This window comes from Anabrus simplex, chromosome 1, assembly GCF_040414725.1.
Source record: "Anabrus simplex isolate iqAnaSimp1 chromosome 1, ASM4041472v1, whole genome shotgun sequence".
Taxonomy (NCBI): domain Eukaryota; kingdom Metazoa; phylum Arthropoda; class Insecta; order Orthoptera; family Tettigoniidae; genus Anabrus; species Anabrus simplex.
This window is the reverse complement of record NC_090265.1, coordinates 1,173,922,461-1,173,938,501: the sequence shown is the minus strand read 5'-3', so window position 1 is coordinate 1,173,938,501 and position 16,041 is coordinate 1,173,922,461. Positions and strand designations below refer to the sequence as shown.

General features: G+C 42.5%; 1 protein-coding gene across 2 annotated transcripts in view; it reads right to left on the bottom strand.

Annotated features, from left to right (window-relative positions):
* LOC136877264 (organic cation transporter protein) overlaps positions 1-16,041 on the bottom strand; it is a 337,411-nt gene that overhangs the window by 69,556 nt on the left and 251,814 nt on the right. For both annotated transcript variants that reach the window (XM_067151156.2, XM_068228657.1), the window contains exon 3: positions 2,745-2,979. In XM_067151156.2, the coding sequence (XP_067007257.2) occupies positions 2,745-2,979 (235 nt within the window). The remainder of the gene's footprint in view (positions 1-2,744; positions 2,980-16,041) is intronic.

Sequence of the window (16,041 nt, the reverse complement as noted above, 5' to 3'; positions counted from 1 at the left end):
GAGAGTTTTCTCATCTCGGGTTGAAGAGTGTGAGAGACTCCCCCCCTCCCCTCCCCCAAATAATTGAGAAGAAGTTTGCCTTACTGTTCAGTATATCGGAAAAATTGTATCTCGCTGTTCAGTTTATTGTAATGTATTTCACTGTTCAAGTACTGGTGAGAAGTGTGTCTCAATGTTCAATTATCGGAGAGAAGAAGCCTTATTTTTCAGTTACTAGGGAGAAATGTATCTCACTGTTCAATTTATTAGACAGAAGAGTGATTCACTGTTCAAATATCAGGGAAAAGTGTTTCTCACTGTTCAATTGAATGAAAACCTACAACCTGTTTTCCAGCTATTGACCGGGTCAGGGATGTAATGAATGAATCATATGTAGGCTATTAGTACGATGGGGTCGCCACTCCCAAAGTGATTTGGTAATGACTGATAGATGCTATGAAATGAGAATGGAGAGTGTTGCTGGAATGAAAGATGACAGGGAAAACCGGAGTACCCGGATAAAAACCTGTCCCGCCTCCGCTTTGTCCAGCACAAATCTCACATGGAGTGACCGGGATTTGAACCACAGTATCCAGCGGTGAGGGGCCGACGCGCTGCCGTCTGAGCCACGGAGGCTCCCACTGTTCAATTATCGGGCCGAAGTATGTCTCGCTATTAAATTATCGGGGAAAAGAGTGCCTCACTGTTCAATTTATTGGGAGAAGTGTGTCCCACTGTTCAAGTATTATGGTGAAGGGTCCTCCAATGTTTAATTATTGGAAAAAAACTGTTTAATTCTTGGAGGAACAATACAGACACAATATCATGGGTGTGAGAACGCTTTAACAAACAAACTAACTGGCAGCTGATGGAAAATACCCACTCACTCGTCATGAAACACGTAACCACAAGCGACAACCAATTCACATATACATCAGATAGACTACAAGGTCTACCAGCATCACATCTGCGTACACAAAGCTGTGTATACTGCTATCGTTAGAAAGACTTGCGGGGCAGGCCTACGTAGCATTGTAACATTTGCTCTATCTCAAGTATTCTGTGTAAACGGTTTCTGCCCGGTATTCACCGTACTTTCATTTTTTACTGTTTTAAGAAAGTATAATACCTACACTTGCAACATCCAGCTCATATTATTATTTTGAGATTCCGCCAGATATTATCCAGACAGTCGATGACAGCCCAGCGCAGAGCGCACCAACAGAATTCACTCGAGAAGACTGGAAATGTGTGATACGTTCCGATGAAACTATTTTTGTTTACACTTTAATGCTTAGAAGAGAAGCCTTCCAACCGGTATAGGTTGCAGATGTTGCTCATGCTGAAAGACGTTTTATGATGGTCTGGATATTGTGATTGTATTTTAACATAAATATGTCTTATGGCTAGCGATCATCTGAAAATTTACGTTACGAAAAATATCTTCACAAAATGTGTGACGTAAAGTGTCACTCTAGCAACTGTGCAGGCTGGGATGGGATGGGATGGGATGGGATGGGATGGGATGGGATGGGATGGGATGGGATGGGATGGGATGGGATGGGATGGGATGGCCAATGTTACTTAGCAACGCGTAGGCTATGTCTTATGGATGGCGGTCAGCTGAAATTAGCAGCCGTTGATGGATGGTCATGTTCGAGAGACATATGCATGATCACTTGGTTTTCGTAAAGGGAAAAGTGTATTATTTGTTCGTTTTTGTTTTCTTTCATACTATCAAGTAGACCCTCTAATGTAGTTGACCGAGACCTAAAACCTTGAGAGGTTTGATCACATTAGTTTAGGGCTCCTTAGAAGACCTAGGCACTCACCCCCACCCCTCCACATCCTTACACTGCAGGATTATGAGCCACAGCAGTTACGTCACTGACAACATTGTTCATCTCAGGACTCCAAACCTGATATCAGTCCACTAAATTTAGGGATGAACTCTATTTTTAAACCTACGTTTTAGTCTTCCCGACCAGTATGCTTTTTTTTAACGGGTTACCCAAGAAGAGCTTGTTAAGTCGACAGTCCTGATAACTGCAATGTTTGAAACCTCAATATTCAACAGAAACAACAGCACCAGTAGCGTAGCCAGGATCGGCCAATGGTGGGGTTACAGTTACAAAATTAAGATATAACATAATGAAAGTGCTTGTGCTTGTGCGTGTCTGGTACGCGCATGCATGACTGTCATAAGGATACTGATACAAGATTGAATTACTGTATGTGATATTCAGATTGCAATACACTACAAAATTCTTACTTTAAAATACAGAACAAGAACAATATGATCGAGGTCAGCAGTTTTATCTCAAACGGTATGTTCAGTTTACAATCTAAAATCTAATTTTTGAGGCTTCCTAGAAAATAAATTTAACACATCTGTTGGTTTTACAACTATGTCTCTGTGAATGTTCAAGGGAGCCAACCCGTTGAGTCGATTTTCACTTGTGGTATTTCTGAGGTAGGTTTTAAGGCGTCTTAATGTTGAAAATGATCTCTCACTGGCTGCAGTGGTGACAGGTAGGGTGGCAAACACTCTCAACAAGCAGTAGATTGCAGGGAGTTTATCTTGATCACATAAAAGAAGTTTATTGTTTACTGTCAGTTTCAATTTATTTTCTTTTTGTGAAAGTTCAATGGGGGGGGGGGTTCTAACCCCCCTCTGGCTACGCCCCTGAACAGCACTATATCACTCGAATAGGTCCGTGACATGCCCTCAGCTCTGTAGGCAGGTGTGGAAATAAAGGACTTACCTCGCTGGCGATGGTGGACTCATCCTCGGTGTACACCCACTCGTGACAGCGGATCGTGCTGTTGACGAACATCCCATGATCGCAGGACGTCGAGCTCTGGTTGTAGTTGCTGTCGTACCGCAGACAGCGGCTAGGTGAGTTCTGCCCTCCCCGGTTTTCGAACGGCACGGCGTATCGCAGCCAGTGAGGATATAACTGTGTCCCATTGATGTCGTCACATTCCGGGATTCGGCACCTGAACAAAGAGAAAACTCAAGAGTGCGAAGAAGAACTGAACTTGGCACATGCATAGAATGAAACATGCACTGTCCACGGACTCGGTGTTGATAAAGTGTAATGGACGGGTCAGAGGTTTTAGCCACACCTGGTTAATTTCTTTGGCCCGGGTGTTGGGTGTTAGTGTTTTGTATTAATACAGAATTCTTCATTTGCACACTACCAACCTCCACAGAAACGCGCAATACTGAATGCATCCTTCCATATATGGTTGAAGGGCATTTGATCGAAAAACTGGGTTTAAACCACATATACAGTGTCGATCTCAGAATAAGAAGTGGACATAGTTATCGTGTCTGGGCCGGGGAAGAGCTGGAAAAAAAAAATCGGTAGAAAACTTATCTCAATTAGACAGGCTGTATAGTTACAGTCGAATCAATGTACAGTTGAACTATAAAAAACTGACGCACGAAAGATGTTGAAATCCTGTATGGGGGTATCATCGTCCCCGGATAACGTGATACAGCTATAACAAAGTAATGTAACTTGCTTATTATTTACCCGATACATTTTTTTTTTTTTTTTACAAAATGCGACTGTCAGTACACAATACAGCTGTCTGCATATCGGAACAACATAAAAGACTACAATGAAATGTAGAAGAAATTGCCCACGTCCCACTAACTACTTTTTGACGTGTATTCTTCAGAATCGTAGTTTACTAACAAGGGAACAGTGGCGCCGACTTGGGGGGGAAGGCGTTTTCACCCCCACCCCAATGATCTTAGGGGGCAGAGTGCCATTTTGTCGTCGTCCCCCCACCAAAGAATAATTCTGCTCCTTGATATCATGCCTCTTTAAAACGTGCAGTTCGGTAGTTTTCGGAGGCTGCTAAGGCGTTAAATCTGGAGAAGGTGGTAGCTGGCTTTAAAACATGAAATGAGATTAGAAAGGGGGCATTCCTTCAGAGACCTGCATTTACCAATGGAGACTATTCAGGCCGTACAACTGGTGGTAGAGCTTTTCACATTTCGTAACATGAAATGAACAATATGTGTAGGCCTACAGTAATGGGACATTTATTCAAAAAATGTATTTATGAAGCGTTCCACTATTTTTGATAGCTTTGTACATAAAAGCCGGCCCCCGTGGTGTAGGGGTAGCGTGCCTGCCTCTTATCCGGAGGCCACGGGTTCAATTCCCGGCCAGGTCAGGGATTTTTACCTGGACCTGAGGGCTGGTTGGAGGTCCTCTCAGCCTACGTGATTAGAATTGAGGAGCTATCTGACGGTGAGATAGCGGCCCCGGTCTAGAAAGCCAAGAATAACGGCCGAGAGGATTCGTCCTGCTGACCACATGACACCTCGTAATCTGAAGGCCTTCGGGCTGAGCAGCGGTCGCTTGGTAGGCCAAGGCCCTTCAAGGGCTGTAGTGTCATGGTGTTTGGTTTGGTTTTTCGTACATAAAACATTTCTTGGAAATATTTATTTATGAATCAAGTTCTATTCTTCTGTTTACTCGTGAATATTATGGAAAGCTCCGTAAGACTCGTTCAAAAATGAATTTGAGAAACAAGTTCTATTATTGTCCGTTTTTTTTTCTTCTTTTTTTGTTTGGGAATACTCTTAATATAATGGAATGTTTGCATTAATAGTTGTTCCTCATTTCACATGCCTGTGCTCATGTTAATCATGTCCCCCCACCACCACCCAATAATTCCTCAAAGCCATCGCGCCTGCAAGGGAACCGTCTGGGTTGGACCAGATTTCCATTATACTTAGCTGAACGATCGAATAACATATCCTTAATTTAACTGTAATAATTAGTTTGCCGTAAAATCAAGGGTAGTTTTGTACAGTGTGAACCCCTGTTGAGTTGCCAGCTACTCCTGTGCTGTGTCTGGGCGAGTGGATGACGCAACAGCTGCTTGACCCATATACAGTAGGTCGCCCAGTGATGTCGGTCTCAGCTATACTAGACTTTACTAAAGTTGGCGTCTGACAGGTAAGGTTGAAGGGAGGAGCACTGCACGTGCCATTTCACGATGTTGCCACATTCCAGCATTCCTTTCTACATACTCTTACCCCTCGCTTCCGGCTCACTTGTTCCCTCCTTCATTCTGACCGCTGTGATCTGTTGTAGACTACCTGGCCAGGCGGTGTCGTCCCATTTGCGATCACTCTTATACAAACAATCAGGTTCTTATCAGTGACACTGACAGGTTTGGCAACTCCCAGCAAGACGAGCTGCCGTGAAGTTTTATCTCCATGGCAACCGCAGTCGCCCCTCCCTCGTTTCCATAGCAACCATACAGCCACTCCCTTTATCCCGCCTCGGCAGGCAGTAAACGGGCCTCCGTCTAAGAAATGTCAGACACCAACTCTTATTATTAGCAGTATAGTCTGCGGTTCCGTACAACGTACAGCGTGATCGCTTCTTATACAGCAGTAATCGATAGGTGTACTGCGTTTCATGGTTTCTGAATTATCACAGCGTATTTTCGTGTGCTGGAGATTCGTTAAGCACAAATCTGCTGGGGAAGTGAGAAGAGAATTCCGGAAACAATTTCCTGGAGTGTCAACGCGTTATGAAATTAGAAAAACATATGTACATTAAAAACTGTGGGTACAGTGACAAACAAAAAGCGAGTTAAAAACAGACTGCCTTAACTGACGAAAACGTTCAGTATATAAAAAAATATTTAAGCTCTTTAGGCTTATTTCAATCGTAAAATTACCAGCCTCTTGTGTAGGACAAAGTAACAGCGTACTAGCCGCCAGCGTCTTGGAAAGGTGTAGCTATCCACCTGATGAGCCCACTGCTACACTGGGGCGAAACGTTGGTAATTTCACCATTGAAAACAGCCTAAAGGGCTTAAATGTTTTAACATTTGCAATCGATGAAATTAAATTATGATTTCCTTCTAGAAACCTTATTTTTTTATTCAGAATATTATTTGCTTCTTCTTTTTCCACGTTGAACCATGTTGTTCATTTCTGTACATTCCGTACGTTTCGAATACACTGCAGTATTCTTTGTCAAGATGGCTGAAATACCCCTACGCGATCCGACGTTAAGCCTTGAGTAGACTCCTTGGTGTTATTCGACAGGAGAAGGCAATGCGCCGACACCGGTCTTCACCCTCTTCACATCTAGAGCTACATGTTCTAGATGTTCAAGACAATGAATATAACATACGATCTATTAGAAGCTTAGTAGTTGCCCCATAATTTCTTGCCCTCACTAACTTGTGGTTCAAAATTGTCCTTTCCTGCGCGAGCCACGCCAGTTTCTTTCTTTTTTCTTTACGTCGCACCGACACAGATTGATTTTATGGCGACGATGGGATAGGAAAGGCCTAGGAATGTGAAGGAAGCGGCCGTGGCCTTAATTAAGGTACAGCCTCGACATTTGCCTGGTGTGAAAATGGGAAACCACGGAAAACCATCTTCAGGGCTGCCGACAGTGGGTTCAAACGCACTACCTCTCGGATGCAAGCTCACAGCCGCGCGCCCCTAACTGCACGGCCAACTCACTCGGTCACACCATTTTCTAATCAAAGAAACAAGTAAGTCTTAGCGAAACTGTTAAACTTATGGAACTCACCTACTTACGTAAATCTGAGATTTTTAACTGTCGAAGAATTGAATGAAGAAAAAAAAATATCCCGAAAAACATAAGCATCAAACGCCGTTTTCGTGATGATGATGATTATTATTATTATTATTATTATTATTATTATTATTATTATTATTATTATTATTATTATCCACAAATCACACACATTTTATGGATCGTCTAGTGAAAATGGGCAAGCCCGATGAACATTAGTTGCTTCACAGTCGTACTAAGCTAATATATACTGTACAATAATTGCATTATTCACATTTACACTCGTACAGGAATTCATTTACTCGACGACACTTTCTCTCCCTATTACTCCCGTCCATTTGCACACAGAGATTTACATCTTTTTACATGGTTTGTAAACCATTCCTTGTACCATTCGTTGTTGCAGAGTCTACAGTTCTTTCGTTCTAGAGTTGGTATAGGTGCCTCGGAACTTCACCTAAGCCACTGCCCAACAATGTCCTGGAGGAAGTGATGAAGTATACAGAGAATACGTAATGGTGAGACAGCCTGAGTCACAAACTACGTAAACATCTGGTTTCCTGATCGTTTTCAGGTCCTAGCATGCAAGGTCATTAAGGCAGGTTAGATTCAAGATTTGACATTTAAAGATAACCTAAATATAAGAACCCGTTTTTAAAGAAATATTGGGTACTATGGACAGGTTTATTGCGAAAGACCACCACAACAAAGCCGCAAGAACTGAATGACAACAATGCCCATCTAATGGAATGCAAATAAACATATCCATCCTCGTGACATTCAAGAGGTTATGCTAATATCACTAGCACCTTTCTTATTTCGTGTTTCAATATCACTATTAGCATCGCACAAGGAAATAATTTCACATCCATAATTACGTCATTCTTCTCCTTTTTCTTATCTTCTCCTGTCCGGCTCCATGGCTAGATGGTTAGCGTGCTGGCCTTTAGTCAAAGAGGTCCCGGATTCGATTCCTGACAGGACCGGGAATTTTAACCATCATTGGTTAATTTCGCTGGTACGGGGGCTGGGTGTATGTGTCGTTTTCATCATCATTTCACCCTCATCACGACGCGCAGGTCGCCTACGGGTGAATAGATCGTTTGCTGGAACGACCACGAGTCGATTTCTTCTCGCATCATACTGGAGGGACTTCACTGCCATCGAGTGTCCATCGCTTCTCACAATACGACCGTACGACACGAGGCGTGCTTTTCGCATAACCTGTAATAGGAGGTGCGATTCCCATTTGTCTTCTGACATGTTCGAACTTTATCAACCAGTACTGCGTTTTCAGCTCCATTACATGAAGAGTTTCTTCATACTTTGTAATTCAAGATTGCACTTTATATGCATTTTAAAAAGTTTTCGTTACGTGACATACACATTTTAGAAAAGAAGTTGCTCATATTAATGCAAGAATTCCATTATGAGGAGTACAAGACATGATTAGGAGTAAAGCGGTTTGGCATTGCTTTCCTCACTGGACCAAAAAGTGCTATTGCAGCCCTAAGACGAACATCTTTCATGACATCCAGACGCATTAGTCACACTCTGAACCAGGCCCCGATTTCAAGTAGTTAGCGCCCTGGTCAAACAATATTTAGCCGCCGCCCCCCGCCCCCCCGACAGTTCGTTTTCCTGTTCCTCCAGAAGATAATTGTTTACAAATTAAATATTATTTTCAAGATTATGTGTTTTAAAACAGCACATTATGCAAATACAGTCAATTCTCATGATTAAACTTAAGGGGGTTATTCTGCCCGAAGGCAGGTCCGAGCCTCCGCAGAGGTGTTCCTGAGCCGGAGTTTACGTGCGGTAGGGTGGCCAGTTCCTTTCCGCTCCTCCATTCCCTTACCACCCACCAACAGCGCGTGGCAACCCATCCAACTCCTGACCAGGCCCAATGTTGCTTAACTTCGGAGATCTCACGGGATCCGGTGTTTCAACACGGCTACGGCCGTTGGCAATTAAACTTATCAATACAAATAAAGGTAACAGCCAAATAAGAATCAGACTGTTATTATTTTAATTTAAAAAGCCGTTGGTTCAGTTCGATAGTTTGTATGTTAGTAAATAATTTTAGAAATAAGACACATTTTCTTCATAAAATTCAAATATATAGATTAAATTCAGGTTTTAAAGTTAGAATAGTTTAAAGTGTTCTATATAGGCTAATAAAATATTTGGAATAATTTGTGGAATGTAAAAGTAATTTGAGTGTAATGAATTTAAGACGTATTTCACGCAGGCCATAATTAATCGATCCGCCGGCCGCCGCCCCACAAAAACTGGCGCCCAAGGCAAATGCCCAGTCCGCCCATTTGTAAATCGGGGCCTTCTCTGAACATCATTACCCAGTAGCGTCCATGCTGTCACAGGCCTTAGACAGTTTGGTGGAAGCTACATTTTCCTCCGTTCTGTGGCCCAAGGAACTACAGTACCGCACATCCATCAAGAAATGCATCAGGCCAATGTAGGCACTACAAAGTAATGAACCTCATATTGGCGAAGAAAATAATTACAATTCTAGAACGATATTAGACTATACTGTAGCAGAAAGTTTGTATTTGAAAATATTGCGCCTAGATTGTGTTCTCAGTTCTGCAGCAATACACACACACACAGATGCTACCAGATGGAGGCAGAGAAATCTCTCAAGTCGTCCTGTGACAACGAAGTTTAGAATGATGGTGGAGAAGCTACCAGTCCAGCAGGTTCATTCGACAACAAGTTTGGCGACCTGGCCGACTAAAGGACAGTTTCAGCATTATAGTAGAAAGTGTATAATGGGCGTCAACCGTAAGCGTTTTGTCCTTGATATTCCTTCCTAACAGCATTCACGAATTGCGTTGCCCAGCTGAAAGGAAAACTGCGCCTCGCAGCAGTGTAATTATGAATATCGTTCCCTCCCAGACAGATTAATGAGGCAAGGAGAGTCTCTCCTCTGTGGTAAAAAGCGAGGTAGTGACACATAGGGCCGTTTTCCCCAAACGAGATTAAACTAGGTTTATTTTAATCTGGTTTAAGTGTAAGTTTAAACTAACATTCATTTTCCCCATGTTAGTTTAAACTTTGTATCAAGTTTAAACTTGGTTCAAAGTTAAACCTTCTATATTGTTGGTTTAAACTGCTGTTTATATTCAACCTTCTTGACATTTTATTAACGTATCTGTGATTTTCCTAGTAGAAGGGTTAGTTTTGACTACCAGTAGTGCAGCGCTTTAATAGAATACGTACTAAAATTATAACCTAATATTAGCATTAGAAAAATGGGAGAATTTATTGAAGTCTTTGGTTAAATAGGAAATAATTTTGATGTGCAAGTGAGGTTAAGAAGCAGCATTCGAACAAAAGTTTACAAACTTGGAAAATCGGATGTAACGGAGTTTTTTTTATGGATTTATAATTCATAAGCGAACAGCAAGGATTGTCTAGTATCGAAGAAGGATTCATTTAAAACGTCAACTGCACGAAATAATGCTATTTCGCTAGAGGCAATGATTCTGGTTGCTTTAAGATATTATGCAGCAGGCATTTTTCTTATTAACAACGGGGACCACAGACCTTAAATTGCAGTCTCCTTATAATATTATATACTGTAAAATACTACTGGTGGTATGAATACTGTAATGTAAAGCATAAAAATATTCCTACATAAGTCGTGTAATACGTCCGCTCATCATGCTGCGCCTGGTGGCTGAGGTCGCTAAAACGTTAGGTCAGCATCGTCTGAGTCCGTGACTAGATGGTTCGAATCCAGTTTGTCGAATATATTTTTACCATCAGAATGTTGACCGGCACGGTAGGAGAGGCGGTGGTATACAACTTCTAATCGCTAGATTATACACTGACTGACAGTGAAAATGCAACACCAAGGAGGAGTGGTTCGAAAGGGATGAAAGTTGGGGAAAAAACAGAGACGGCACGGACGAATAATTGATGTTTATTTCAAACCGATATGCAGGTTACACAATGCGCACGGCATCGACTCAGTAGGATGTAGGACCACCGCGAGCGGCGATGCACGCAGAAACACGTCGAGGTACAGAGTCAATAAGAGTGCGGATGGTGTCCTGAGGGATGGTTCTCCATTCTCTGTCAACCATTTGCCACAGTTGGTCGTCCGTACGAGGCTGGGGCAGAGTTTGCAAACGGCGTCCAATGAGATCCCACACGTGTTCGATTGGTGAGAGATCCGGAGAGTACGCTGGCCACGGAAGCATCTGTACACCTCGTAGAGCCTGTTGGGAGATGCAAGCAGTGTGTGGGCGGGCATTATCCTGCTGAAACAGAGCATTGGGCAGCCCCTGAAGGTACGGGAGTGCCACCGGCCGCAGCACATGCTGCACGTAGCGGTGGGCATTTAACGTGCCTTGAATACGCACTAGAGGTGACGTGGAATCATACGAAATAGCGCCCCAAACCATGATGCCGCGTTGTCTAGCGGTAGGGCGCTCCACAGTTACTGCCGGATTTGACCTTTCTCCACGCCAACGCAAACTCGTCTGCGGTGACTATCACTGACAGAACAGAAGCGTGACTCATCGGAGAACACGACGTTTCGCCATTCCCTCATCCAAGTCGCTCTAGCCCGGCACCATGCCAGGCGTGCACGTCTATGCTGTGGAGTCAATGGTAGTCTTCTGAGCGGACGCCGGGAGTGCAGGCCTCCTTCAACCAATCGACGGGAAATTGTTCTGGTCGATATTGGAACAGCCAGGGTGTCTTGCACATGCTGAAGAATGGCGGTTGACGTGGCGTGCGGGGCTGCCACCGCTTGGCGGCGGATGCGCCGATCCTCGCGTGCTGACGTCACTCGGGCTGCGCCTGGACCCCTCGCACGTGCCACATGTCCCTGCGCCAACCATCTTCGCCACAGGCGCTGCACCGTGGACACATCCCTATGGGTATCGGCTGCGATTTGACGAAGCGACCAACCTGCCCTTCTCAGCCCGATCACCATACCCCTCGTAAAGTCGTCTGTCTGCTGGAAATGCCTCCGTTGACGGCGGCCTGGCATTCTTAGCTATACACGTGTCCTGTGGCACACGACAACACGTTCTACAATGACTGTGGGCTGAGAAATCACGGTACGAAGTGGGCCATTCGCCAACGCCGTGTCCCATTTATCGTTCGCTACGTGCGCAGCACAGCGGCGCATTTCACATCATGAGCGTACCTCAGTGACGTCAGTCTACCCTGCAATTGGCATAAAGTTCTGACCACTCCGTCTTGGTGTTGCATTTGTTCTGTCAGTCAGTGTATATTTATAGGATCAGAAAAACAATAAAGTGTTTCATGCTTGCTAGTAAATTTGTAATAGAATAAATTATAGTTTCGAATGTTTCATCGTAACTATTGCCAGCATACCAGCAATATAAATATTAATGCTATAGGGAGAAGAGTATTGTGCATACAGTACGACATATCGCGAACTTGGTTATGTTATAAACGAATATGGAATCAAGTAATACATCTCCTCAGTGATCTGTCTGCTGGATCCAAGGTTTGTAAGATTGATCCCGACCGAGGGCGATGGATTTTAATAGGAGATAGATCCCGAGAATGCTTGGAATTTATTTACTTCAAGTTCACATAAATGTTGATTTTCTGAGGAAAGGAATACCGTAGGCCTATTGCTGAAAGACGAGGATTTTAATATTTCAACGTTCCCGTGTGTTCCGTAAGACAATACAGACATCAAAAGACACGTATTAGGCCCACGGTACTTGTTTATGGTAAAGTATGACAGAGAAAAATAAGAAATAAAAGTGCGTTCCAAGAAATTGTAGACAGCAATAGGTAAAATTATGACACAACACTTCGCACAAATGTAAACAATTTATTTATCAGTAAAGCTAATATCCCGCCGAATTTGTTCTATATTCGTTTATAACATAACCTAGTTCGCGGTATGTAGTACTGTATGCATAATACTCATCTTCCTCTAGCATTAATATTTCTATTGCTGGTATGCTGGCAATAGTTACGATGAAACATTCTGAACTATATTTTATTACTAGTTTACTGGCAAGCAAGAAACACTACTACTTTTCAGTTCCCATAAATACAGTATATAATCAAGTGATTAGAAACTGTATACCACCACTTCTCCTACCGTGCCGGTCAACATTCTGATGGTAAAAATATTCTCGACCAACCGAATTCGAACCGCCTATTCACGCTTTCGGACGATGCAAACCTGACGCTTTAACGATCGCAACCATCCGAGCAGACACAAACTTACGGACGTATTACAACATTCATATAGGAATATTTGTATGCTTCACATTACAGTATTCATACCACCAACAGTATTTTATATAATATTATAAGGAGACGCAATTTAAAGTCTGCCGTCCCCGATGTTCATGAGAAAAATGCCTACCGCATAATATCTTAAAGCAACCAGAATCACTGCTTCTATTGTCGCGGCCACCAAATTAGGCGGGTCAGAGAAATTACGCTGTTGCCAAGGATATATAGCAACTGGCGCAGAAATGTCTACCTGAACACAAATTTCGGAGCGCGAAGCAAGATGTTCTCTCTCAAACTCCTGGTGTTACTTCATAAAATGTTTCGAGACAAATTATACAAGCTTCAGAAAATACTGCTGATTCCAGTGGTATAACTATTTTCCATATAAACCACTTTAAATAATTATTAAAAATAAAATCTTGAGCGAGTAAATTTAAATCTGTAGGATCATGTATTGAAAATTTCACTAAGCGGCCAAGTTTTTATTTCTTCAGCCAATAAAATTTTGTCTGCGGGAAAAATGTAAAATATCGCCTGACTTATATTTTTTATCTGAAACATATTTCCGTGAGTCTTATAATTTTCCTGGAAAATGGCCGGGAAAACGATCATGTAAATGTCGATAGCTGAGGCAGTTCGGGGCGTGCGCACCAGCACAGGCTGCAGGACGCCGTAATTACTTTCGGATTATATATTAATCTGTATCAGTTTTATTACATTATAACCTTATATATTTGAATACTGTATATTTACTGAGTGATATAGAAAAAGAACTACTTTAAAGAATAGGTTTACATTAATTTACGATGAAGTAAGAATCGGTTTCTAGCTTCAAGGCAGTCTTAAGATTTCTTAGTCACTGTCATCACTCATCTCACTATCTGTCGAGTCGTCTTTTACACAGATGATGAATGGCTCCATTCTTTCGTCCCTTACTATACCCTTGGCCCAATCGTCTGTTTGAAGATTTTTCGCACGATTGAAGCACTTTTCCCAGTCTGCAGCAGTCACACGGTCTATGGCTTCTGACGTGAGTTTTTCTACGTCCTTTATTTTGAATGTCTTGGTCCTCTCTGCCACTTCTCTCTTGACTTGAGCCCAAATCAATTCACATTCACTAACCACCTTTAACTGCACTTACGGTGCGAGCTCAACAGCTGCATGACAGCCGACAGGGAATGACTCGGGTAAGGTGGCCTGGAGCGGATGGGCTTCAGTTTGACAGCACTGCACGATCAGCGTTGCCAATTTGTGCCCGGAGGTAAGCGACTCTCGACCATCTGTCGCTTTGCCGTTCCCATATCTGACGACAGCGCAGTTTTCCTCACCCGCCTAATTTGGTGGCCGCGACAATAGCGAAATAGCATTATTTCGTACAATTGACGTTTTAAATGAATCCTTCTTTGATACAAGACGATGCTTGCCTTTCGCTTATGAATTATAAATCCATCAAAAAAACTCCGTTAAATCCGATTTTCCAAAGTTGTAAACTTTTGTTGGGATGCGCCTTCTTAACCTCACTTGCACATCAAAATGATTTCCTACTTAACCATTCAATAAATTCGTCCATTCTTCTAATGCTAATACTACGTTCTAATTTTAGTACGTTTTCTGTTTAAGTACTGTAGTACTGGTAGTCAAAACTAACCCTTCTACTGGGAACATCACGGATACGTTAATAACATGTCAAGAAGGTAGAATATAAACAGCGATTTAAACCTACAATATAGAAGGTTTAACTTTGAACCAAGTTTAAACTTGATACAAAGTTTAATCCAATGTGGGGGAAATGAATGTTATTTTAAACTCAGACTTAAATCAGATTAAAATAAAACCTAGTTTAAACTCATTTGGGGAAAACGGCCCTGACTCTGATACCGTGTAGTTAAATAACAATAATATTTTATTAGGCCATTCTCCTCATCATCGCCCCAGTCATCTCCCTGCGTTTGCTATATAGCACATACTCACCCTGTAGACAGAACAGTTTTACAAAGGACATGCATTTTTTTTTTTTTTTTTACTAACAGCCCGCTTACACGTCTTATGTTTCTTCTGTTAGGATTACGAGATTTATAAATAATCGGTGAGTGTTCCATCCTCGTCTTCTGATGGAATTATCAAACCACATCATCAGTCGTTTCACTCATACCTGAGCGTCATGACTGGATCATGTTGCATGTTTTTGTTATCCTCTGCCTCCATTGACAGTTTTCGGCTTCTCTAAAAACCCACTGAACCATCTGCTGACTGTCTTCCGCGTGGCCTTTTTACCCTCGACTTTTCCTTACATCATCATTTTTCTCCCAGATTCTCACCATCTCTTCTAATAACATGGCCAAAAACTGAAGGATCCTCTGGTTTACACGAGAAGAAAGGCGTCTGGAGATGCTGAGCTCCGCAATGATGGACCAATTTGATTCTTTTCCTGTCCAGGGCACATGTAGCATTCTGCGCCAACACCATATCTCAAAGGCGTTAATACGAGCTTCGTCACTAGCCTTGAGGGTCCACATCTCACATGCATAGCTGAAGACGGAAAATAAAAGTTTTTCTACCAGGTGGACCTTTGTGCTATTCGTAATTGCTCTATTCTGCCAAATCCTGATTAGCTTATTCAAGGCAACTCGTCCTAGTGTGATTCGCCTCCTCATCTCGTCATCAGAGCTTCCCGTAACAGAGATCTTTGAACCAAGGTAGACATAGTGCTTAACAATCTCCAGTTCCCTTGTACAACCTGTGAGCTGGACCTGTGCTGCTCGATCGATTATCATAACTTTGAACTTGCCAAAGTTCATCTCCAGTCCATATACACGACGTGTGTGCTTTACCATTGCGAGTAAGTCTGCACTGCTGGCAAGTAGAGTAGTGTCATCAGCAAAGCGCAGATTATTGATGCTTGCTTGCTTGATGATGATGATGATGATGATGATGATGATGATGATAGTTGTTTAAAGGGGCCTAACATCTGGGTCATCGGTCCCGCAGATTATTATTATTATCTCATTACTCACCGGACAAATTTTGATTTTTTTTTTTTTTTTTTTTTTTTTTACAATTTGCTTTACGTCGTACCGACACAGATAGGTTTTATGGCAATGACGGGATAGGAAAGGACAAAGAGAGCGTAGGAAACGGCCGTGGCCTTAATTTTAACGTACAGCCCCCCGCATTTGCCTGGTGTGAAAATGGGAAACCACGGAAAACC